Source organism: Pocillopora damicornis, chromosome 13 (genome assembly GCF_964200805.1).
Source record: "Pocillopora damicornis chromosome 13, jaPocDami1.2, whole genome shotgun sequence".
Lineage (NCBI taxonomy): Eukaryota > Metazoa > Cnidaria > Anthozoa > Scleractinia > Pocilloporidae > Pocillopora > Pocillopora damicornis.
The window spans coordinates 16,601,887-16,628,329 of NC_142682.1; the positions used below are offsets into that span (position 1 = coordinate 16,601,887).

The 26,443-nt window shown below is 37.5% G+C and overlaps 2 protein-coding genes, 1 long non-coding RNA gene and 1 pseudogene across 8 annotated transcripts; 2 read left to right on the forward strand and 2 right to left on the reverse strand.

Annotated features, from left to right (window-relative positions):
• Positions 1-1,485: 1,485 nt before the first annotated feature.
• LOC113681103 (octopamine receptor beta-2R) lies at positions 1,486-19,208 on the reverse strand. 6 transcript variants are annotated; one of them, XM_089192208.1, is made up of 3 exons: positions 19,157-19,208; positions 18,350-18,641; positions 1,486-4,103 (listed from the first exon to the last, which is right to left on the reverse strand). In XM_089192208.1, the coding sequence occupies exon 3, from the start codon at positions 3,498-3,500 to the stop codon at positions 2,394-2,396; it is 1,107 nt and encodes a 368-aa protein (XP_089048334.1). In that variant the 5' UTR covers positions 3,501-4,103; positions 18,350-18,641; positions 19,157-19,208; the 3' UTR covers positions 1,486-2,393. The 6 variants fall into 6 exon arrangements, with proteins under 6 accessions (XP_089048334.1, XP_089048333.1, XP_089048336.1 ...); XM_089192207.1 differs by lacking the exon at positions 19,157-19,208 and adding an exon at positions 18,877-19,010; XM_089192210.1 differs by lacking the exons at positions 18,350-18,641; positions 19,157-19,208 and adding exons at positions 7,661-7,728; positions 8,299-8,357.
• Positions 5,583-7,994, forward strand: LOC149035724 (uncharacterized). The gene is made up of 2 exons (XR_016182500.1): positions 5,583-6,368; positions 7,041-7,994. It is a non-coding gene; the product is annotated as an uncharacterized LOC149035724 (long non-coding RNA).
• A 1,360-nt stretch (positions 19,209-20,568) lies between the features above and the next one.
• LOC113681116 (melatonin receptor type 1A-like) lies at positions 20,569-23,454 on the reverse strand. Its single transcript, XM_027198187.2, has one exon. It carries the CDS (start codon positions 23,452-23,454, stop codon positions 22,456-22,458), a length of 999 nt encoding a protein of 332 aa, XP_027053988.2. The 3' UTR covers positions 20,569-22,455.
• An 886-nt stretch (positions 23,455-24,340) lies between these two features.
• LOC149035725 (melatonin receptor type 1A-like) lies at positions 24,341-26,443 on the forward strand (annotated as a pseudogene).

The window sequence follows — 26,443 nt, forward strand, 5'->3', positions numbered from 1 at the left end:
TTCCTCTGAGTTTTCAAGCATCGTGATTTATTTTATCGCGTGGTGAGGGAAACAAACCTCTCTGATCGGTCTTCTTATAGTGCTGATGAATGAGATAAATTGATTAGTCTTGACAGAATAAACTAAATTAGATTTATTTTGTGACGCGCAGAAAAGCTTTACTAAAGTAACAAATTCCCTCAGCATGAACGTAGGGCGTTAAATGTTTTAAAAACTTATCTTCAAGAGGTCTAATCTGATATCAAAGAAAATTGGAGGATAAATTCTTATGCAAAACGTGCCTTGTGTTGTTTTTTTTTTTCCTAACCCATTTCAAAAGTCCTCGTATCAATTGTTCTGAGAGTAGGCAAAACAGGGTGATATTTTTAAACAAGAGGAAAGTAATCCGACGTTGCTTTTTATAGGATGGTAAATCTTACCCAGTCTCAGAACTATGCAGTTGTCTTGTTAATTGTCAAAGGTAAATGAATAAAGGGGTAAGTTTCTAAAGAAACTGTGGTGCTGCGTCGGTGGGAGAGTATAACAGGGTAATTTAGTATTATCAAGTTGATAACGTAAATTGGCCACCGTAAAGAGTTTCAAAGCTGAAGTTTCAAGCGTTAGCCCTTCGTCAGAAGGAAAATATTGTCGCGGGTAGTTTCGGAGACGAAATCTAGGCGTAGGAGGGAAACCTTAGCACCTTTCCCATTTCGAATTATTCTACTGAGACTTCAAAATCGATACGTTCGTTCAATTTTATGTTGTTATTCACAGTTTCTATCGCCTGAAAGATTTTCCTTAAAATCTTCGATGTTGTTCATCTTGACTACCGTCCCTCCACTTGTGTTTGTTTTGTTTTGCTCTTTCTTTCTGTTTTGGAAGCGAACCCTCCGTTGTGATTTTTTTTCAAAATTACACGCACTATTGTAACTAAAATGCTTTCGTCATAATTTTCGAAGGCAACAGCTTACAATGTTTTATACTTTTGTTGCCAAATCGATAGGTGCGCCATTGTCCTTATATTGGGAATTTTATGGTAACTGTGTTGATTGTTTAGGTTCTTGTATTTGGAAAACGTGGTTTGGGTCTTTCACCTGCGGACAGACAGTTGGGCGCCAAGTTTGGTTTTCCCCACACCTAGATGTAAACTATAACCCAACGTTTTAGAAATAAGATATATTGTGTTTGCGCATTTATTGCTCTTCAACATCGAGTATCATGTTCTTAGGTCGCTTCGCTGATGCATGGTTTCTATAATTGTCATAGAATTTCAAGGTTTGGATTTGACTCGTAAACCCTGCTGTTCGATATCAAATGAATAGGAAACAAGGAAAAAGTCGCAGTAATATTTGGTGTGCCACATGCCATAAAGAAGTTTTACTTGAGGAGAAATTTTTCTGAACTGATACGATCGCAGGTCAACAAAACCTCTTTAATGTATCACCCGACATGTAGTTGGGCCATGTAAATTATTTCTAACCGGGTATTCACGAAGAAGAAAACCAATTTTTTTTTTACATTCATAGCAATTTTAATTTAAGCATTATAACGATGAATTTTATTTGCTCAGGAAAGACTTGAAATTAGTCAAATTGCCCCAAGCGTTTTACCTTTCGGGGCCATTCTCTACACTAATGACTCTTTAAGTGACAGTTGGCAATTCAAATCCACTTGTGGTTATTTCTATCTTCGTCCAGATATGCTCCGTAGGCAACGACCGAATCTTCTTCTTCCTCTCTCGACCTCAATTAAAAAATATCGTCATTCTTGAAGAGAACTGTAATTTTCCGGAAATTGCGAAAAGGGAAAATGAAGAACACGATAAGGAGTAAACAATTTTTTTTTCTTCCTTGCGAAATTGACTTTCCCTTGGAGAACCGGTGGTCCTCGAGAGTTTTTTTTTTTCTGTTATTAGACACATGCTGAAAGGCTATACTGTTACTCAGACAAAGGCTAACAAAATTGTATGCAAATGTGACTTTCAATGCCTAATTTTTAAGCTTAGCCTTCGGCAAAGATTCTACTTATTTATAGTATCCGTCTCCGGACTGGAGTAAAACTCCATTGTCGTGGAAAAATCTCCTTTCCTCTGATGATAAGCCGAATTATCTTCTGTCAACAAAGCTAACTTTAGTAAGTGTAGACAAATTTTCATCGGTCTTTACCAGAAAGGTTTTTTTTTTCCCGATACTAAAGTTACGACACCTGTCATAACAACCAGAATACACACGAAACCGAAAATAAAAAGTTGAGAAGATACTCGCCCGTAATAGAAACATTACCTGGCAGCGATTTTTTTTTCACTAAAAAGGGGTATACAGTATCGAATAACCTGCAAAGGTTTTGCTCCCATTTTTATTTGAGTGTGTGATCGACAAACTCCTTGCTTGGCATGAATAGCCGACGAACAACAGTCACGAAGAACTACTCATCTCCCGATGACTATAGTTCCTGTTAGTTCTTTTCCGACACATAAGTATATCTTTGAAACTCTGTCTGAATTTTTTGTTCATCACGCCATAAATAATTGGATTGCACCCGCTGTTCAACATAGCCAGCCATGTTGTAGTCGCAAAGAAAGCATCAGGCCAATTGCAGCTTGGAAAAAGTAAACAAATCATTCCAATAAAGTGAGGTGCCCAGCAAAAAAAGAAGGTGCCCATCACTATTAGAAGCGTTTTCGCGGCTCGTGTTTCTCTGTTAAACTTCTCCTTTGCCTCCCTTTCTTTGGCTTTATCCGCGGCTGAAGACGGAGGATCCGAAACTTTTCCCTTTTCAGTTCCAAAAGCCACCGGTACAGCCACCATCGTTTGCAGTGTCTCATCTTTAAGTTCTCCGACACGTGGAACAATTGTCTTGGATTGCCTTCTCGCCGCACGAAGAATATGATAATAGCAATAAGCCATCACCATAAATGGAGCAAAAAAACTCGACGCAAAGATAAATAAGGTGTAAGGGATGTCTAACCCCCAGTTTGCAGTGCAGATCGACTCGTTTGCAATGTAGATGTACGTGGACCAGCCAAAAACGGGCAAAAAGGAGAGAATGATTGCGTGGAACCAAACATATGATATCATACAGAAGGCAAGGCGGGAGGTCATTATCAAAGGATACTGAAGTGGCTTGATGATTGCAACGTATCGGTCAATGGATACTGCTGCAAGGGAGAGCATTGAAGCGATGCAAAAGATAGAGTTGAACATGCCGTTTATGGTGCACCATACTTTCCCGAAAACCCAGTCGTACGTGATGGACGAAGCCATGGTGAATGGCATTCCCAGAAGGGCCAGAAGAAAGTCCGCCATAGCAAGATTTGCTATGAACACACTGGTGATGCTTCGAAGGCTGATATTTCGATACATGGCGAGCACAATTAGTGTGTTGCCCACCAGGGAAGAAAGAATTATGATGAGCATGAAGGCAGCCTGTATGGCGATGGCCACTGGCGAACGCGAGTCCTCAGAAGACATCGCGGCTGCTTTCATACAGCCTGTTGTATTGTTCAACTGATTGTCAAGCATTTAGCGTCAAAATACTGTTGAATAGCTGTCAAACTCAATTCTCTATAGCGATCGATTGATTCAGCGAAAAGTTTACACGATTTTATCTCGGCGCCCCATTCTTCATATTGCTTAGACCATCGCCAAAGCTGTGCACGAATTCCGATTTACCGTCACTAATTTCACAGTGAAACACCTTTGTTATCGATGTTCAAGTTCGTGTTTGTTTTCTCTCTGTTAGGCGAGACTTCCAACCTCGACGAACGGAACCGCGAATACTCTTAAAACATCCTCGGATTTGCGTCAAGTATTCTCCAAAAAATTCGGTGATAGGTCGTCTCTATGGTTACACCGTGAGTCGTCCAAATGTTCGCTTCCTTTCTCAGGGTGTTAAATTTGTTTCCTGTAACTTTTACTTCTAAATTAGGGTTTGAAATCCGACACCTATAAGCCCTGCCAAATCGATATCGGAGGCGAAAACCATGTTCACAACAGCGCTGTTACCGATTTGGTTGGCAAGAAGTTCTTCGCACAATGTGATCTCCCACAAATTTGTATGATTTGAGCTGTTTGTTTATATCCAACGCCTCGAAACAACTCGACACCTGGACCGATAAAGAACCACTGTAAAAGAAATTTAGCAAAATAGAATTGAATGTCATGAAAATTTCCCAAACGTCATCTTTGTCATTTTTACGTACAGGAAATGAAATTTGACTGAGATATCGGTCTCCCGATTTCTCCGGTCGGTTACACTACTTTGAGTAAACTCGTAAATTAGATATAGTCGTCTAAACGTGGTCTATGAGACATGAAATGCTATTAGGTTGGGTTTATAATTAAGTAATACGGAAAATTTAAATAACTTGAATCCTTCCAATATGTTTGAACCGGACGACATAGGATATGATTAGAATTCGGCACGTTGTCACAGATAAATTTATCTCAATTGGTTGCAAGTTTCACGATCGACTCTGTTTGATCTGAAGGGCTTGAGTTAAAGATTAATTTTGCTTTAAAAGAAATCGAACTTTTTCCGTATCGATCTAATGTTTTATATCTGTTTTAGAGAGCCTTTGTAAACTTGAATAATTATCATCACCTTTTCATAGCTTCAGGGAACAAACTGTGGTCGCGGTTCACCTAGAGCGCCTTTATACAGAGAACTGAGGAATTTTAAAGTGGACAGAGCAGAAGTCATTGGATTTAAATTTCTGTAAGCTAAGAAAGAGGTCTACTTTTGTTTTCGTTTCATCTTTTCCCTTCTCTCTTTTAATTCCGTTCGTGCTCTGTAGCTTAAATATGCAACTCTGTCAAAGTTGAACATTCACCTGTCAAATTGTGTTGTTTTTCTATTGGCAATGCACATGTTGTGTAATACTCCCAATAAATATTTACAAACGTTTATCGAACCAAAAAATGCATCACATAACGACAGCTTAGCATGTGTCTTTATGAAAGTGTTCACGTTAATGAATAAATATTTTTATCTCAGAGGACGTAAGAGGATCTATTTTTGTAACAAAGTTTGGTTATCTTTTCTACGTCAAACTTAAAGCAATGTAAGAAATAAAACTACAACCTCGTCTTATAGTCCAATTGACAGCTCTTATTCGTCCTAAAATCGTCTATCATTTGCGAGCCCAAAGTTCAAATATTTACCAGTCAGGATTTATTAATTTTGTTTTCGTACTAAATCGTGATGGGGGCCAAAATAAACAGTTCGCCTATGGACATGCAGTGATATTCAATGCAGAACTCCAGGTAGTTCCCGAGAAACAATATGCCAGCGAACTATCAGTGTTATACAATGAGAAATTCTTTGTACTCGCTAAGTGTGTTATCGCCTACCTTTGAAAACGCCGAGTAACAGCAAAATACACCACATGCCAAAAAAAAATTCAAGGATGTGCTCGAATTGTCCTCGAGTTAGAATACACCAGAACCATAACCCTACGAGGTTGTTAGGAATAGTGAAGAAAACACTTTGCTTTCAATGAATCGTAAAATTTGTTAATGAAGTAGTTTCTTTGTTTGCAGTTATCACATCAATCGTGTAAATATCCGTGCTTTTATTGTTTAGTAACTATTTTTCATTCTCAGCTTAACCCCTGCAGGTCAAGCAGATTGCCGAGATTACGACGATGTAGCGATAAGTGTGTGATCTCATTACGGAACTTAGCAACAGATAACTCGTTTTCACAATCTATGATTAGAATCTGGCTTTTTTATGTTTTTTAATTGATTTTGGGGAAGTTCCACTCATGGATTGCAGGTCAAAGACATAGCAAGGCCACTCCAATTTAAGAAATGAAGTAAAAAATGATAGAAGTTGTCAGGATCCAGACATGGCAAGAGTCGAATGAAGATTAAAACATTTTGACATAAAATAAAGAATCGAAGGGCAGAATTAACTCAGAGCTCAAGAATCCCAAGCTGGTTACGTGAAGATTTACTTTGAAAATATGCAATCCAGAACTTGTTACGCAATGTTCGATTTACGAATCAAGTTGTACCCCGATTAGCTTCAAATGTGCAAATAATGAACGATGCCTTCAGACTAGTCTAGTCTACAATTTTTACTTTTGTTTGGGTCGAATCAGTGGTCACTTGAAAAACTTTTTTTTTTTTTACGTTTGAAATCGCTTCATATCGTTGCTTTTCCTTTGCAATGAGGATTGACAGATTTGACAACCAGCTGTTGTTCGTTTAGGAAATGAGCCTTCACTCCTCTCCGGTTCGGAAGACGAACTCAAGGTGATGGCAGAAACTGTTTAAAGTGAACATCGATGACGTCTTAACTACCTCAAAGATTCATCGAAAAAGGAGACTGTACAGTTGGTAATTCTTTTATACCACGACCACTGCTTATTTCACCATATTTAAGGTGTAAGTGAATTTCCCATAAAATCTCCATAAATCATAAATTGCGTAACAGCAACTCCCAAAATTGGGCAACTTTGTCTAAAATGTCTACGTATCAGTGGTTTTGTGTTGCGGATATTTTGCGGCTTTTTGAAACTGTAAACATCCAATGGATGGTTACCCTATGTAACAGATCGTGGGCAAAACGTTTAAGGCGAAAGTCACGATTTGTTTCGTTCACGCACTCAATTTCCTTCTGTTCAATTATTCTGATTATTTTGATGCCTTTTTAACTCGAATAGTAGTCTCTGATTAAGTGCGCCTTAATTATATGATTTAGATGTCTTCCCATTTCAATGAATGCATTTCTGGCAAATTAATATTTCATAACTCATTGACTTTTGATTAAAATAAGTACACAACATCTCGTACGTACTGAAAAATTTTTCATCAAAAAGGTCTTCGATACTTCAATACAGCATGTGCCACGGACCATTTCGCTAATATTTCAAAACTCCACTTATTGAACTCTGGGGTCAAGATACGAATAATTAATGTTGGTTTGAATCGTGTCATGATTCCAAAATAAATTAAAACAGCTGAACGGATACTTGCCTTTTAGCTAAGTTAACCTGGTCAACAATGTAATCTTTTCAACAACAACTGTAACAAGGTTTCCTTCTGTTTAAACTTTAGATGTTACAATGAAACGACATGAGTTCTGGCGACGACTTAGGAAAAGAGAGGAAATCTGTGTGGGCAGAACTTTACCATACAGGACTTCCATACACCACAGAAGATCATTATGAATATGATAGATTTGAAATTGAAGTTGACTCCCTGCTGAGTTCCTGATTAATTTTTTCATAATAGTCATTGCTACAAGGGGTTATACAGAAATGACAAAAATTGAAAGACTTTATGATCGGTGACTATAGTTGTATGTATACGTATCCTTTAAAAGCCGGTTCGAACGAAGGTAATATAGCGCTCAGTTATTTATCTGAATTCTATGGAAAATTTAATCTTATGTAGTAGTTTTCCGATTATCATTTAGTTTCGGTAATATAATTCAAGGCGCCGAAAGTATCTTTTTTTTATTCTAAAACTTTTAATATTTTGCTAGCCTGTTGTGAAATAAATGGTATTTTCGTCACTAACCAACCTTCGATTTTCCTTCTCACGACAAAACATCATCTGCATTTTAATAGTTAAGTTAACTAATGACAATGCCAAAACTTGTATTCTTTCGGCATTTACAGAGATGTGCAGTGTGCCGCTTTCAATTCGGGCGAAATATTTAGTAAACAACTCACCCAAGCAAAGTCGGTGTTGGAGTGAAACAGGTTACCTATCCACAACAATGTAAACAGAGTGAAATAACCTGTGAAGTTATGAATTAAAGAGTTTTGATATCTTGTAAAATTGATAAGAAGGCTGTTTCTTTAGGAAGGCTATGGAATGCGTAGAAGACTTTCTTTTGAATTGAAGAAATTTGCGTCAAATGCTAATTGTTCTTCAGTTTTGGGAGTGTTTTCTTAATTCCTCTGTGGATTAGATTTTAGCACTGAGCTTTTTGTTTGTTAAGTGAGTATCTCCGTTTTGAGATGTATGGAAATGACGGACACATATCAAGTAAACCTGGAATATTGAAAATGTCTGCTGTTTGAAGATCATGGAAAGCTTAAATTTTATAATTTATCCTAGTACCCTAGTATTTGGGTGTCCATGTTAAGCTAATCAAAATTTAGCTAATCCTTTTTCCTTGCATGTCCAATCTAATAAGTTAAAGTTTAGCCGTTTGGACGGGGGATTGTACTTGGATGGGTGGCCGTAAAACTCTCCGTGATGTAAACAAGCAAATGAAAGTGTTATCTTCAATTGCCAGCAACATAAATATCACATTAAACTTCCTGATAGAAAGAATAAATTACAACAGTACTACGGTATTTACCTCGGTGCGAAGGCTACTGTGGCAAAGTGCATCGGTCAGCTTTGGAAGATAGTCGCAAATAAAATTTGAAGCAAAAATGATTTGGCTCATGATATTAAATCTACTGAGAGTGTTTACATTTTGTGGATCCAAAATGGCTTTTTACTGCGTAATTATTTAACAACTGTGTCTAAGCAACAGGTACTATTACCAAAAACTTGGGATCTTAGTAGGATTGTTTCACGACAGCGTAAACGTTCGTTATTATTAGTAACTGAAGAATGAGAAGTTTGGCTATCATTGGTTGTCACTCTTCCCGTACGTTTATGTAAAACAACATATCAAACCTTTGAAAATTAAATTTATTGTGATTTAGAAAACTCATGTCCAAGGTAATCAGGAGAAAAGCTGGAAAGAAAGTAATTTTAATCAGGCTTGCGTGCTTAATTCCTGACTGCTTTTAATTTGCAAGGCCTAGACAATACATCAAACGTTTATCATTTACTTCAAAAAATGATAAATTGTTTGTCGTCGATTAAAAGAGCGAAAAGCCGGCGTTTTCTAATTAATCCTCGAAAGACCATAAGAGATAAGTTCCGTTTTCGTGGGAAAATGTATCTGGGTTTTTGTAAAGAATTTAAGTTGCTCTTTCATTTGTTTTGATGTTGTATAGGTTAGATTACCAACCGCTGTTCAGAAATGAGCCCGCACTCTTACCTCAGCAAAGGTAAAGAACGAACACAAGAGAACGAACGAAAGTGTGCCTGGCCGTTGTATATACCGTAACTTAGAATTTGTGCGGTGTAAAGCACCACTGATATGTAAAGGCTGAAACGTTACTTGTTGCCATACTCAAGCACCAGCACTCTAATTGATCAGCGAGTCACTTCATTTAAAGGTTTAATAAATTAAGCTGACTGTTCCCCAGTCTACACATTATTAGCATTTTCATCTGCTAGAGTCAAATCCCAGCTGGTATACCACTGAGAGGTTCAAAATTTTTATCAGGATAATTTGAATTTGTGAAATTGAGAAACAAGGCATCAGTAACGAGTTCTGAGACTGAGGAGTCTGTCGCGCAATTTTCATCAGCTCGCTATAATTATGTTTATCAACTCTTTTTCATGGCGGCACTAGGCCACGGAAACATATTCCATTAATTTTTCTGTTCTGTAAAGTTCGTAAGTTGAACGTGGATCGAATCCATGAATATTCCTCCAAAAGAGTTCAAGCCAATCTTCAAACTTTGTAAGCTAGATAAAGAGTCTGCAGGACTCTAACATAAATCAAAGTGCTACTTAATTTTGTCGGAACTAAGAAAGCTGTTCTATTTTAGTTTATTCTTTCTTGAATTCAAGAGTTCAAGTTGTTACGATGTCAGCCTTGGCAGGTGGCAGTAAGCCCCACACACCAAGCTATAAGCCAAAGTTACTCGATGAGATCGAAAAGAAGCAATGATACCCAGAGCTCAATGTAGAAACGAAATCATCAAACGTTTGCCTAATTTTTCAATGCGCGATGAATAACCAATATCCTTAAATTTTTGTCTAATGTTTCTTCTTGGCATAAAGAAGGTCATAAAGATTTCCAATTTTAAATTTTTAATGGTGTAAATATAATTATGGTCACCAACGACCGAGCATTGAGTTCATGATTCTCAGCACGATGAATATAAACCAATCTTCTTGGCACTATGGAAAATATTTTTGTACCCAAAGTACTTCGTTTTTAACGAAAAATCGTTCAGATTTTGGGCTACCGGACAACGCTTAAAGAGCAAAAAACGCGTAATTCCAGAGAAATTTCGAAATACTTTTTGATATCTCTCCGGTCGTAAATTATGGAAGGTTCATGTAGAGGCTTTGGATAATGCATAGCTTAATACCGAAAATAAAATCTACATATATGTGAAGAAATGAGGTTAAATAAAACCACCAGCGTAGTTTGTTACAATAACATGTCCAAATACATCTTGTGTTTCGGTAACTCTTTCTATTGCTTTATGGTCAATGATTGGGGTTAGGCCATAATGTGGTAGCAGGTTGTTTCTCGTCCCAGCCTCTTCCCGTTCAAACGCACAGGCAACGAAGCGTTATGAAAGTGGAAAGGAGAGGGGAACTCTTTGCATACCTAACCAAGCATATACCCCCAAAAAATTGCAAACCTCTTTGCAATCTCAACAGTACTAAGCGTGTCGGTACTTACGAACGGTAGGGAGAGAGTGTAGACTACAAAAAGTGTACTTATCGGGAGGGTCGCGGATTGTGAGTCGAACTTCTGAGAAGCCTATTTGGACTGAGCAACTGTTAACCTATAACCCACTGTTAACCTATAACCCACAATCGATGTTTTTTGTCAACTATTATTGTAAGAGAGACCCGTTGGGCGAGATTAATTACAAAGTTGGACCATTATTACATAGTGCGACAGGGCAGCCTATCCATGGTATTGCAATCCGTGAGGTTTTTCGGTTTAAATCAACAATCCCTGAGATTCTTTAGAACAAATTTACCGACCTGCTAGACTATTCATCTTAAATGATTGATTTGCGTAACTTACGTATCAAGACCAAATGGGCCTAGATTGAAGATTACAGAAAATTACGCTTGAGCGCAGAAATGCTGAATTATTTTCTTTCAAAAATAATTTTCTGAAACGAAGGAATAAATATCGTCTCAACCATGTGGTCGTCAACAGCGGTGGTGGCCGAGGAGGACGTAATAAATTTGAGATGGACTTTTCCGGCAAGAACCATATATTCAGTAAAATATCTGCAGTGTAATATCAAGCCATTTTGGGTATGGCCCAAAGAAGACTTTCATAGAACAAGTACTCATAAAGGGCTTTTTGAAATCATAATTATTTCCAGAACAAGTGCTCTTGAATTTTAATAACGTGCAATATATTTTTGATAACTTGCAAAGTGGTTTCACGGACGTAGTGAAATGCCCTTAACAGAATGTGTTGTGTTAAATGAGTTATTACGGACAGGAGAAATAATTTAGCGAGTGGAGCACATTTAGAGCATGGGAAGTATTAAATTTTTAAGACTGGTTGATTATACTCGTAATACTGAATGATTGACGTGTGACGTTCAATTCTTGAGTGCCTTTTCATCGCAGATGAAAAGCAAATACACTTAACTTGAGCGAAATGACGAATTTACAGAAAATATTCATTTTTACTCAAAGCCGTTGGCAAACGAGTGATTAAAAGCAAGGTTGAATCATGATTTTGAGATTATCGTCAAGTTTTTTCATGAACGACGCTTTACCTGGCATATCCACCCTATATAGTAATAACTGATGGTCAATATATTTAAATGTTGAAATTCGGAAAATATTAATTACAACTTTCTGTGACTAGTAGCTGAAAATTTTATGGCTGTGAAAGCGGTGTTTTGCGATTTTTCTTCTTGTTTTTTAGTGTTACTCAGTTAAAACAAATGAACTAACATATTTTCATTTCGCGTAAAAAGGCTACCAACTATGTCATTACATGGCAAAATGGCATAAGAAATTATATTGGATTTATTTCAATTTTTAATTCAAAAACCTTCATTTCTGGTCCTTAAGAAATATTCTATCGACTTATGGAGCCATCATCCTAACTTAGACAGAAACTTGGTCTCTCTTTTAGTCAAGTTGGTTGATTAAAATCTACCGCTGTCGAATACAATGGATTAACAGGTGCCTACAGCTACAGTTATGAAATTTTTAACCGAGCTATTATTCCAAGTATAATGGTGATGTCTCGCAGCTCATAATCTTTCTTTTCATCCTTTCCGTTTCTGAAACACGAAATGAATTTTTTTGACCATGGAAAGTTCGAACTGATGGCGAAGCTCAATATAACAGAATCAAAATTGGTGGTAGAAAATAAATCTGGAAAGTTCGATTGACTGAGGTAATTGTAAGCACATCAAGTGCTGTTTCACCTCGTCGTGACTAAAAGCAAATTTGATGCTCTTGAGAATAGCTCATGAAGAGAAAAATTAAATGCAATATTCAACTTATTTCCGTTTTGGAGAAATTCTCGAAAATACTGATTTTTACCTCCAGGATGAATATCTATCCTTAGGGAATTAACATAAATGAAATGAAGATACATGCTGCTGTATGATAATAACTAAAGAATTTACCGTTCTCAACTTGCTCATGTTTACATCAAACCTGCTTTAACCAGCAAACAATCGACTAAGCAATGGTGTTTTCTTACCTCAGTTCTCTGAAGATTAAAATATTTTTTTTCGTGGCGCGCTTCAATGTGTTGTATGCACCAGACAACCTACAATCTAAATTATGGATCGTTTCTTTTAATTTAATCATGCAAGCAGTTTAAGTCGAACCTCGTGAATATTTAAAATAAAATTTTGAGCCAATCGGCAGCCGTTGTCGGATGGAAAACTACGTTGGTGGGATAACGGTGTTTTCGTGCACGAAAGCAAGTAGATAACTGAAAGAAAATGATAAAGGAATGCTTTATAACAAATCCAGCTTGCGTTGTATGAAAATTTCATTCGATTAAATTTTTCTATTGTCCCTTTTTTTTTGTGCGCACGAATTCAGCGTTAAATTAAGTTTTTAGATTATGCATCTTTTTATCTTCATGTTGCGTTTTGTTGGAGAGGAAATTCCTGTTGAGTCAGTGTCTCTTTTTTAACCCTGGAGATTGTAAATCACTTCTATAGGTTTTTAGGGATTATCGATGGTAAACATCTTAAGCACCAGGACACTACTTGACCTCAACCTGCTTCTGTCGAAGATTTGCAATTTTTTCCTTGTCAATAACCAGTTGATTATTCAAATTGTATCTCTCATTAATCTTCCAAAGATGTACAAGTGATCTGTCGAAGCTAATTGCCGTATAGGAATAGAAGGATTTGGTGTACTTGAAGTAAATGATTGAATTCTTTTGGCCGAGTAAATTAGGCTTAGTGAGAAAGGAAGACTTGGGGAGTAAAATTCGATGAGCTTAAGTAAAATAACAATGAACAAGCTGAAACAATAATTTCATTCCTGATAATTGAAAAGCTGATTTTTTACAACATACTGATTCCCGAATTCGCCGCACACCCAACCAATTTTTTTTCGATCATGACAAAATTAGTTTTCTTATATGAATGAAGTTAAAAGAAAAAAAAATGAAAAGATGAGCAGTTATTGAAATAACAGAAAATTCAGAGCTTTCAATGTTATTTGTTGAAAATTTAAAATCACGTCCCCATTCGACAGCTGGCTATTTATGCATCAAATATTTCAGAAAGCTGCTTTATTAATGCAAATTTGGAGTGAAAAGATAAGCTTTGTTTATTTTTGTGCCTCGCCAAGATGTTTTCCCGCGTTTTCACGGTCTTGTTATTTTAAGCATGATATGATCGCAAAATGTGGCATTAAAATTGCAGAAGACCACGTAATTTAGAAAGTGCTCTTGTAAAAGTTGGTAAGAGATGACCAAAGGGCTTGAAAATTGCTCCCCTCTCGATCTTACCGTACTCTGATTTGCAAAACACAATAGTGTCAAATGTGAATGTGATATGTATCTTTTCGGCAAAGCCTTATGGGTTAGTTATCTTGCAATTCAAATTCAAAGCTGTTTTGCGACTGATCACCAAAGTGAACGTTGATACGATCCTGGTTTAATGAAGATAAAATAAGTTCTTGTATAGTGCCTCAGGTTACGGAACGGAAAATAAAGAAAACTCAAGGGTAGAATGGTTTGAAAAATCTCCCCAATTCTCCTTAGATTAAGATCTCTCGATTCACACCTTTATTTTGAATGCTTCATTGTCAAAACAATAACGTAAGGTTCTCTGGTAAAATTATCAACAAAGCAAACGAGCTTTAATTCGTTTAAAAGGGCAGAGAAGCAACCAAATGCTCCTTTTCTTGAACAAATGATCTTAGCTGAAGACAGCTACTGAGTACTTCTCTAATTAATCTCTTTTACGGTACTGCTACACACCTTGTTTGTATAGGACTCGTACGTAAATGACAACTGACTGTATAATATTTCCTTCAAGTATACCCAAACTTCTATTATTACATGCAAAGGACAATTTTATTGGCTGAATTTTTTTCAATGGTAACATCTTTTGTCATCAATAAGACCCTTACACATGCTTATAAATAAATCAGATTTAATTATGGATCCAACTAAATGGGTATGTTGACTTTCCAATAAGTACAAGTTTATAAAGTAAAAACGATGGTGAATTTCCTTTTTTCACGCTGTTTTTCTCGAAGTGCGTGAGTTGTTTTCGAATCGAAGACGCTTCCGCCTAACGTTTTCTTTCCTCTCTCTTTTAAATAAATTTGCTACTATTTCTTTTTTTGATCTTTTGAGGGATCCGTGGAAATTCCGTTATCAGATTAAGCTTGCGACCAACTAATGAATTATCTCTGTGGATACATCAAATGTGGTCAAAAAATAAGGAGTGTTCAAAAGTTCAGAAGTTTGTGGCCTGTGGGCATTTTGACGGAATTGTGCCAGAAATGAGGGGAATTATTCTCGGGTAGAGGTTAATCCTTCAATTCCGACGTATCAAGAAAAGCGGATCAGCTGAAAGTTGAGCAGGCTTTGTTTAACGATTACAACGACCGTATATGGCTACCTTGGAACAATGGCGGAAACAGCTTTAAAATACAGGCGGGATTTTTCAAAATTTCCGATTATGATACGAGCGGCAGATTTAAACCATCGGCAAAACTGATGATACGACAAATCCTCCCCGTGGGGGTGATTCTGGTAGATTATTTAGGATGCAAATAGTCACGGTGGGGTGGATGGTGGGGCGACTGTAGCTTTCGTATCTGAAGTAAAGAAATGTCACCGTTTTTTCCTTTACATTGCTTAAAACTGGCGAAAGATATATTGAATTAGAGGCTCACTGTGCGATACAAAGGTGATGAGAGCATATGTAACCTGGTATTAACGTCCGAAGCCTACCACGCCGTTGAATCATGTAGGAGACTATCGTCATTTGCTCGATTGTTTAATGTGCGGGTATTTAAATTTCGCGCTGCGTGAATGAGATTTTGTTCCTGACGTGCACAAAAAGATTCATATTCTCCTTCCTCTAGCGTGTGATTTAAACCTGGTAATAACGTCCGAAGCCTCGCGCGTCGTTAATTCATGTATTTTTACGGGTATCTTTCTCTTTCCGTATTTCAATTCAACGAAAGGAGTTAAAAAAAACAATGGCGAGTGGAAATAGTCGCACACGCTCGTCAATTTCTCCCATTCGACTCGACTGTTCAATCCGAGTATATTTAAATTTCGCGCTTCGTAAACAAGAAAAAATGAATAATCTCCTCCCAGTTTGATGAGTAAAACATCATACTCTCGTCTTGCCGCACGTTTGACTGAAAACGAGAATAACTCAAAATAGATGTTCTCTCAAAAACTAGAGATAATTTCAATAATAAAACTCTGATAGTTTTTAATGAGAGAGACTTACTTTTAAGCAGGACCTGCTTTTTTTTTTTGCAAAAGATAAATAAAAAAACTCGCACCTTCTTCATTGTGAGACCTGTGAGAGAAAAAATATCACACCCTCATCTTGCCACGCGTTTGATTGAAAACGAAAATAACTCAAATACATGCTCTCGCAAAAACTAGAAATCATTCCTTTGATCATTATATCTTGTATAATCAACATAGTTACACGAATTCGGCGCTTTTGCAAAGAAGGATCCTCGTGTTAGCTAAACAAGCTGGTTCTAAAAATGATGAGCGCCTCGTTTCAAAACAGCTGTGCGCCAGAAACAAGGTCTTTAATCGCCTCGAGGCTCTCCACAGAAAACCGTCATTTTCGATTGAATTTAACACCAGTAGTAAGACCAAAAAAATATATTTGTACGTTGAAAAAACTGACTGGTAAAAACCAGGCGACTTGACTTACATATAGAAAGAGGTGGTTTAAATGAGTCACTGCAACAGGGCTAAATTTAATTATTTTTGAATTTGCGAACCTTTGGCTCGATGCGCTAAACGAGGGTCAAGTCTACCCCTGGGTAAACCGATGGAGATTGGTTTTACCAGTGCATATTTACACTACCCACTCCTCCAGTGCAGCAAAATTGTCACCGATAATTTTCTCGATCAGTTACGAGCTTTTCCGCCTCCCTTCGGCCAAAGTCCCTCAGGACTACCAATTACTCAGGACTTTTGTTTGGAAAAAGGCACATCAAATTTGTAATTCTTCTCACTGTCAAACATACATTCTTATGATGTGACTTCCGAGAATTCAATATTAAATCAACTAATTATCCCCAAAGTGATATTTTTTCTATTCTCATCACTTATCTGGTTGATATTGTATTGATACTTTAAGGAGAAATTCTGTCTTGGTCACTCATTGGAGTTAAAGGGTTAAAGCCTCTCTGTTTTTAAATTTTTTTTAATCGCCTGTCTAATCGGTTGGTTCAGACGTAAATTACGTCATTGAATAACAAGCTGGGAGTTATAATGGCTTGCTGTACATATTTGAATTTTGAAAGGACTTTTTTTTATTTGCATGAACACCAGTCACTTCAAAAACTTCACAATACAAAATTAGGCACTAATTAAGCCAAATTTGTGCGAGCAATTCTTTGAGGGAATTTGAAATAATAGTATTTGTTTGGATCGACTTCCATGTCCAGTTGGACACCTTATTTGTTTGTTTTATCGCTTCTATCGAAATATTGATATACTTTTTGCATAAATTTTTCCTCTCTGTAATGTGAAGTTGGATTTCATAACAAATTCTCGCCGTTACAATATTGACCCGATGGAATAATGAGATTCTTTAGTTACAAAAGAAAAATGACCGAGGGCTTACCTACCCCTTTTTAAAACTTTAATCCAATTTTTCGAAATAATTAATGCTTTTAATTATCTCATATCACACTTTGCAGTGATTCTAATTGTTTGCTTCTTGTATGACGTTTGATTTTGAATAATCTCGGTACTTCACGGCCTTTAATTAATTCTAACACGCCCTACAGAAGTAGCTGCCGAAAATTAATATCGTGATGAAATGATCAGGTTCGAAAAATTTTAACCGTATGGACTGGGACCTAAATCTTTATCTTATCTATAAACGCATTAGCGGTAATTTCACCAAAAGTAAACGTACTATGAAATCCTGTAAAATTCAGGAACAAGTGTTAATTGGTATTCATTATTGCGTTTCTTTTTTAAGCTTTCGCTTTATTTATATATTTAAAACTGAAACAGACAAAATACGTCAACTCCAAAACGCTAATGCATCCCCTCTGTGGTATTTCAACTAACCTTGAGACATTTTTGAATGTGAGAAGAAATAAACATTTTCAAATAGGTTTCACTTCCGGAATGTTTTTTCTCCGCGTGAAGTTATACTGAGATTAAGCAATTTTTAGTTTACATTGTTCGCTTTCATTAAATGAAAGTGTAAGTTATTAAAAGATTCCTGTTTGGCTTTCAGTAATTATCCACATTGTTTTTGCGATTTGAATAAAACCGCGGTTTGAAATATTTTTATTCAACTTTGAATAGCATTAATTTCTCAATAAAAGGTTAAAAAATGCGCTTTTTACGAGAAAAGGACTGAACAAAAAATAGCGACATGTGAAAATAAATTCTACGTCTTTCGATTTGCATTTTTTCTTGATTACTGATCTATTATCTACCTTCCTCTAGAGTCTCTTCCGTCCCTAGGCGGGCAAATTTATCATGTTAACATATTAAGCTGAACCTTAACTTTCAAATCATCTCTCGGCAAACTTTGCTTCCTCTCATTTCGAATTTTGAAATACGTCAACTTACGTATCGCTGCCGTTCTAAGCAAACCTATAAAAAACTGTTTCCTCGTCATGCGCGTCCTCAGGTGAAAAATATAAATGAAATCAATGTGCAATCTAGCTCGGCGATCTTATTTGACTGAGTTTCAAATTGAAATGAAAACTGCGAGCGGCTTTTGTGGAATTGATCTCTATTCGACGCCTCAAAACTTGTTTACTCTGCGATACAGTTATGAACGGACTGGCAAATATTACATGGAAAAATCCTGAATTGCCAAAAAATAACAAAAGTTGAATTTACATACCTTTGAGATCTCGACTGATCGTGAATGAAAGCTCAGGGCAGAACTTGAATGAGGATGCGTCTCATGTAATTGCTTTCTTGAATTATTCTGTGACTGAGTAATATGCCGTCAAACTGAAAGATTCTGCAAGGAATGAAAACTTGTTCCCTTAACTGTGACAATGAAATGATTGATTGCAGTGCTGAAACATCATTTCCGTCAGCATCTTTACGTCAGCATGTCATGTCTTCTGCTTTAAAGCATAGTTTGAATTCATACCCACTCTTCTCGCCACACGCGGTTCGGTTGGTATCTGTAATAGGCGCGATAAAGAGCAATTTCTTCTCTCAGAATCTTTCACTCAGCTCTAAACTGTAGCGATTGACGTACAAGTTCATTGTTTGAAAATTATTGTTAATGATTCAAAAATCAAATACGCGTCTCTTTGAGCCGATAGCCGCGTCAGTGTTAATGTGAAGACAATTCAATATATTGTTCGCATTCAAATGTTGTTTCCTTAGAACAGCTGCTCGACCAATCGTACTTACACTGTACTTGGAGGTGAAACAACCAGAAATACATCAAACACTTCGGCCCCTTTGCTCTTCGAGGGAAGGTCTCAGTGATTTCATTGTCTCGCAGAGATAAATTAGCAGGCACTCGTAAAAGCCGTCATGCAATTGTTTCGATTATTTAACAAAGGATAAAACTTCAACTGCCTGACGACAAAAGGACCAGCATTTGCATAATAACAGGATCTTGTCTAAAAAGAAAGGAAGCTGGCGGATTACATGTGCTGAAAGCAAAGAAATAACGTACATAACCTACCTCGTTAAACGACAAGAAACTGTCCCATGTCGTTTAATTGTCCCATGAAACAGCAGGCTGAAAAAAGAATCTGATAATCCAAAAATTTCGAGGAGAGGTGTAAAATGCCTAGCTCACAGCGTATAGCAATATAACCCGGAGGTTATCAGCGCCTCACCAGCGCACTGTGTTTAAATCTTTTCAGGTTTCAAGATTTGCATTTTGTGGTGAGGATTAAGTCGTTGCGAATTCGAATGTCCAATATCATATTTATCTCATCTGTCTTTAGCAAAGAGGACACCTTCAACTCGACAACAAATACATTTCTCTCTCCTTGTTTCGTTATTTTTCTGTTATGTTAGTTTTATAAAATTCCCTTTTGTTAAAAAAATATATATATATTTATGAAGGATGACGATATTTAGACTTTGTTCTTATTTCAATGGGAAGCTTCGTGCACGAAAACGGAGGGTCTCGCTTCCGACAACCGTTTCTTTATCTCCATAAACAAGCATCTGGTATGTTTGCAAATACTTCTTTCATCCAGCTAATATTAGCGTAAGACGCTTTTTCCTTCTAGAACAGTCGGACGACAAGCATGAATCATGGAGTAGTTCTTACCATCAATAACCAGGATCTATGTGAAACAATGGGATTACGGAACCGATTGGAATTGCATCATATAGGGCGTGCATGACTGAAATGTTAAGACAAGACCGACGTCTTTTCCGCAATTTCCGTTTTACATTTTTAACTTGCATAAAAAGATTCATTTTGGATACTGAACTGGACCTCCGTATTTTTCCTCTTTATTTAACCGACGGTCGAAGCAGCTTATTGATGTAAAACATAAGGTAGAAGTAAAAAATGTCAGACGCCGTGACGAGTAGAAAAAAAAGCGCACAGAACTTCGAATTCAAGTGCAATACCTCGGCACTAAGGGACGAAGGGTATACATCCAGTCTATATTTATCCCCTCCTTAATATGGAAATAGTTTTTCGTAGGAATGGATTGAAAATCCAATCAACGAAAGCCAGCTCTGAGGGCAGGTGTCGTGTTGGCCAATCACAAAGCAGGTTTGCAATAAGGGGGCCTTTTCTTCATTGCAGACGGACGAATGAGCGAGTGAGAGAAAATCGGCTAGTTTTTAGGAAGAGTAAATTCAAGTGACGAGGGAGAGAGAAGTAATTTTTTTTCGGTCCGACGACGTAACTGCGTGGCGCAGACTAGTTTGCTTTAAGTCAGACATACATTGAATTATACCGAGTTTTACTACTCTAATATATTCTTTAGTTGGACCGTTGAAAAGATATCCCGTCGGTCCCTTATATATCATTACTGCGAAGATCGCTTTCACATTCATGAGATATATCTATTGCTCCCAAGTTTGATTACCAGTGAAATCAGCAAGGGACGAGATAGGTAACCAGCATTTCTTTTTGTTATATATTTATTTACAAGTTGACAGAGGCCTTTCAACGGCACCACGGTTTGCCCAATAATTTGATGGACGACAGCCTCATGTGTCACAGGAAATTTTTTTTGTTTGTTTTTCTCGCACGGAAGCAGGAAGTTGTTTGTGGTTTTCAATTTCTGTGTCATCCTGTCTCTGTTTATAAACAAGCTGATCGCCCTTATGCGTGCCATCCTTTTGTCACAATCGCCAGTGAATTAGATGAGTATTTATTGGTAAACTGGCCAGGGAGAGCCGCTCACCGTTTCAGTTCGTACAGTGCCGCTCAACAACTCAGTTTCATTGTTGTGCAGTATGTTTCGTTTCCTTAGCTTTCTGGAAGATTACTGAGTAGTTTAAATCTTCTATAAATAAAATTTGCATGTAGTGACAATGCGTACATCAAATTCTTAAATTAGAGAAGTAAAAAGACCGGGGGCAGTTTTTAGTGAAAACTATAACTAGTTTTATGCATATTCGGATGCCTTTATGAAAGACTTATACAAAACCTAATATATTCGCAAGGGGTATCCAGATATCAGAGTTTCGTAAACGCACGGCTGGAAAGCTGTAATTGAAAAAATAACGAAGAAATGAGTAAATGAAAATAAAGAGAATTCTCTAATATCCATACATTATCCATCAAACAGATAATGAGAATATTCAAACTTATTAGAAAATTCTGGTAACTAATTTTCAATTAATTGTATAGCAGCTGGAGGGGAGAATTAACAATCACACCAGGGGCCAGGAGTTCATTCAATTGAAATTTCCTGTCACCCCTTGAAGTAATTCATACATCTTGGTTTGAAAGCTCCGTTCTGGTTCCGGGCCATGGATGAGATGACTCATTGGATTGTAGTCGTGGACGAAAAAAACTTTATTTTTACCTTGGCTTAAAATGGACACAAGCGACTTGTAAGAAGAATTGATTATGTTGATAACATGATGCAACCGTGCGATGGAGAGGCATCTCTCAACCAGAAAGGAAGGAATATTTGTGATCAGCTGCTATTGGTTCCTATTTGAACGAGTGTTACAGTAAATGTTGTTATTTTTTTAACACCCCTCACCCCCCCCCCCCCCCCTTCGAGCTCCCCCTTGTCCCGTAACATTTACAGTCTCGGAACATGTGGGTTATTAAAACAGGTTGAGTAATTCAATTATGATTGTTACTGGAGCACCCGTAACGCTTACAGAAGCCATCCACATGAGACATCATCCGGATAACATCATCAGATACAGTGGAATCGAAAATACCCGAGCATGCAAGTCTACCATCAAAAAGCACATGCGCCAGTCAGTAACTGAAGCAATGAAGGAATGAACATCAGCCGGTCGGATTGATGATGGGGAACGAAAGAAATCAAACACACCAGTGGCAACCAGAATCATCATGTTCCACGTAGTTTATAGGTGTTACGTCGTCGCGATTAAAAAATTGAAAGCTTCACAGTGCAACTGAAGGTGACTCGTCAAACAAACGACTAACTAAAAATTTAGCATTTATCATCTGATCATGCAAGACGAGCAAATATATCATACAATTTTCGGCTGATTTCACTGTCTCTTTTAATGTTTTGGAGCTCCAAGTCCAGAGTTTTCAAAAGCGCTAAGGTGCCAATGAAGAAACGGGAAGATATATGGTCGAACCATCCCTTTTCAACGGGTAGTTCACTTTGTCCGAACGTTTCACCTCGACTTTCATGAAACCTTTCTAGAATGACCATCAAACTCCAGCTTTGTCTCAGTGGGGCCGCAGTGATTGGCCTGACGCAAGGGGTGATTGCACACTGGGTAGACTTATTGCAATCGCCGAAAAGAAAACCTCAAAATCTGTTGTTTCTTTTTCTTTTAACAGAATGGTTACAGTTCAGTTACTTCGCGTACTTTAGATTTAGCGCGCAGGCTGGAATAATGTAAAGTTGCACTGATCTTTCTTCTTCTCCAACGAAGCAAAATGTTTTCAAACTCCCTTTGCATCGCTCGATTCATAACCCCATAAATTATCGGGTTGATCCAAGCAGAGATGCAAGAAAACAACATGGGCATCGATTGAAAGTAGTAAGGAACCGATATCTTCAAGCCAAACTCCACAGCTTTCATGGCAATCCCGGGCATCCAAGAGACACAAAATCCGAATACGGCGACGAAAAGAACCCGAGAGGTTTTTATTTCCTGTGCTCGTGATACGCCTTGGTTGTTTCCTTCATGTATGAAAGGAACGACCGCATTTTTGTGTCGCCAGATGACACGGTAGACACCGCAATAACCAAATAACACGAACAACATCGATAGAGAAGTGCATATTCCAAAACCTATGTAGACCACCTTCGTAGTATTTTCATCGGGGAAGGTCACTCTGCAGTGGAGGGCGTTTGGCTGCCATTCGAAAGTAGCTTGCAATGCAACAATGAACACGAGATAGAAAATAAACATGAAAATCCACACGAAACAAATCGAAATCATAGTTTTCTTTTTAGAGAAGAAGAACGAGTAATGTTGTGGTTTTACAACGCAAACATATCGATTAATTGCTGTAAGAGCCAAGATACTGAGGGACACAAAAACCCAGTAATTTGTAAGAAAACCAGTAAACTGGCAAAATTCGTGACTAAAGGGCCATTTGCGTAAACCAGAAGCTGCGGTCACAGAGGGAAACACAAAAACTGCCACCATGAGATCTACCACCGCCAGGGACAAAACGTAGAAATTAGTGATAGTTCGTAGACTCTTGTTTCTGTAGAAAGCCAGACAAATCAAGACGTTTCCAGCCAGAGATAGGACCATCATGATGGTAAAAAAAGCTGTGTGTAGAACGACAGCTCGCAGCCCTCTCGAATCTTGTTCTTCGCTTTCTACCATTATAATGCTGAAGCAAAGAGCTAAAATCCTTTTAATTGATATTTTTTCCCTTGAGATATGAAGCAAGGAAAGTATGAGGTATCGAGGTCTTTTCTCAACAGTCTTAGTCCTTTCTACGGCTCTTTCTTGGAACGTTTTGTATCAACTAATAGCTGATTGTGTATACCCCATTTTTCTGTTGGTGCAAAGTAGCTCCTAGTGACGCACAAATATTGAACTAAAAGAAAATATAATTGGTACAATAGTTTCCCTTCAGCCAATGGGAAGCAAGAATTATTGCAAAGGGAAAAGAAAGCTGACAAGGCATTGGGATATAGAGCTGTCAACGCTCCCCTCAGAAACATTTTCCTTCATTTTTATATCATTATTTACTTTGCAGCACGTAGTAGCAACAAGGCTAAAGAGGTTTAACTGCAGAATAACTGTTGTTTTCAAATAAAAACTGACACATTAATTACCTTCCTCAAACGGTATGTTTACTTTTGTGACGGCTATTTCTTAGAAAGACAAATACAAATTTTGTTATCCCGGAAAAAGGAAAATTAAACCTCTTTTTGACTTTATGTCGCTCTGAAGACTCATTGGGGGAGGATTTTGCAATCTCTGATCTCCATACATCTGCCTTGCCTGGAGTGTAATCAATCCAATAAATCATAAAGAGTTTTTGACAGGTTCGTTCCTAATAACTCGCCACCTTTCTGCTCCCTGCTGTCTGTTTCTGAATCCTATTGGGTAAATGGACATTTCAAAATTACATAGATCAACTTTAAATTATTTATAAATGTTTGTCTCTTACAGAAACATGGTTAAATAAATGATAAACTCGTTACAAGTATAAAACTTGGATTTATGCCCTCCATAACACGGTGAAATAACAAGCAAAACCATGTTAAAAAAAAAAAAAAAAAACGGAAAAAAGAAAAAAAAAAAAGCTCAGTGCTTTGCCCAAGTAAATAAAATGGTTCAAAACAAAGATTAAAGAAGCTTGCTCGCCGTCATGCTACACACAGTTCTGCAGGGCATCATTTTTGTTTTGTCTTCGTTTGGAAACTTGCTGGTATGTCTGGCTTTTTACAAAAACAGACGATTGCGATCAATTACTAATTTTTACGTTTTGTCTCTGGCAGTGGTTGATTTAACGGTAGCCATCTTTGCGTTTCCTTCTGTTATCGTGGCTTCTGGATTACGGAAATGGCCATTCAGTGACGGATCCTGTCAGTTTTCTGGTTTTGTTACAAGTTACTTGTTTATGGTATCACTTTGCATTCTAGCTCTGACATCGATTAATCGATATTTTTGCGTTGTGAAACCACAACGATACTCTTCTTCAATCGAAAGAAAACTATACTATCCATTTTTTATGTCTGGATTGTTATGTTTATTTTCTATCTAACTTTCTACTTTGCTATGCAAACTCATTTCAAATAGTACCGTAATACCCTCAACTACAACTGGCGCCTCTATAAGTTTTGTGATATTTGCCTGTCTATCAATGCTGATGGTGTTATTCGGGTATATTAGAGTCTACAGCGTCGTTTGGCAGCACAACAACGTTGTAGTACTTTTCGTACAAGAAACAAATATCCAAGGTGTACCGCGTGCGCGGGAAATAAAAACCTCTCGAGTGCTTCTTGGTACCGTAATTGGATTTTGCGTTTCTTGGATACCCAATAGTGTCGTGACAAGTGTGGAGTTTGGTTTTGGAATGATAATTCCTTTTGGTTTTTTGAATCAACGCCAATGGTTTTTGTTTGTGTTTCTGCCTGGATTAATCCGATAATTTATGGTGTCATGAATCGGGCGATGCAAAGAGAGTTTCAAAACATTTTGCTCTGCGGTAAAGATGGAAGGATAAGTAGACAAATACGTGGTGCCAGCTTTTTCGTAAGAGCTATTGATAACAGAAGAACTTTAAATGAAAATGTTCTAACAGTTACTTCACTGTAAAGGAATGGATTGCGTGAGGCACAAGATCGAACCTAGCTTCAAGTTTAGCACAACAGATTTATTTTTCTGTTGTCCTAGCTCTATAGCCTTAATTATTGTGTGTGCCGTGTTTCCTTGTAAATTAATTTCTAATTGTTTCTGATAAGGGGGTTGTCTCTTCAAAATCGCCCAGTTATGATAGGGCTTTGCGTACTAGCTTTTAGTTATTTGGCGATATTTCTGCTTTGTGAAGTAACAGGTAAAAGGAACATCAAGTTGTTGCTCTAGTCAAGTGCCAAATCCTGCTGGAGCAAATCCCACGTTCTATGGCTTGAAGCAACTAGTATTTTTTCTACACCACCTGAATGGGATGTCGCCAGGTTTCCATGAGAGCCCTCCAGTACTCATTTACACTCTATGGTGAAAAGGGGCACTGTGAGAGCAAAGCGTCTTGCCCCAAAACACAACACTATGAAGTGGAGAAGTTTCGAACCCAGACCTTACGACCCAGAGTCTATCGAACTAACCTTATGGCCTCTTCATTCCAGATGGTATCCTAATGCCCCGTACTGCAAAATTACCTTTGAGGAAGACAATACTTAAACTGGTGCCTTTACAAGTTTTTTTTTGAACGGCAGTAACTCCTTCTTAACTCCTTCTTCGTCTCAATTTAACCCTAACAAACGCTCAGTCTATCAAATTTTCCTTAAGTCTGATTAAAATTTCAATAACGCTCCATGGGTGGTTTTTCTATTTGCATAGATCATTTAGATGACCTAACCCTTGATATGACATGTAACCTAGCCTTTGTAGGAATACGAGGCGCGACCTTGAAATGAAACAGCAGGGACACGCATTATCACTCGATCTTTCATATTTATCTCAGTTCTAGGCACCTAATCGTGGTGGTAATGATGACCGTGGCAGCTGTGGTGACCTTGATATGTAAATGGCGCTTCTGGTGGGGTAAAGGATGCAATAAATTGGTATTGTAATAAGGACCACAGTGTAAACAATCAGGAAAACAGTAGTTATTATATCAATAAAATTGTTTCTGCAAAAA

Coding starts and splice junctions, on each gene's coding strand:
- LOC113681103 (XM_089192208.1), bottom strand. CDS start 3,500: ATGCTTGACAATCAGTTGAACAATACAACAGGCTGTATGAAAGCAGCC.
- LOC113681116 (XM_027198187.2), bottom strand. CDS start 23,454: ATGGTAGAAAGCGAAGAACAAGATTCGAGAGGGCTGCGAGCTGTCGTT.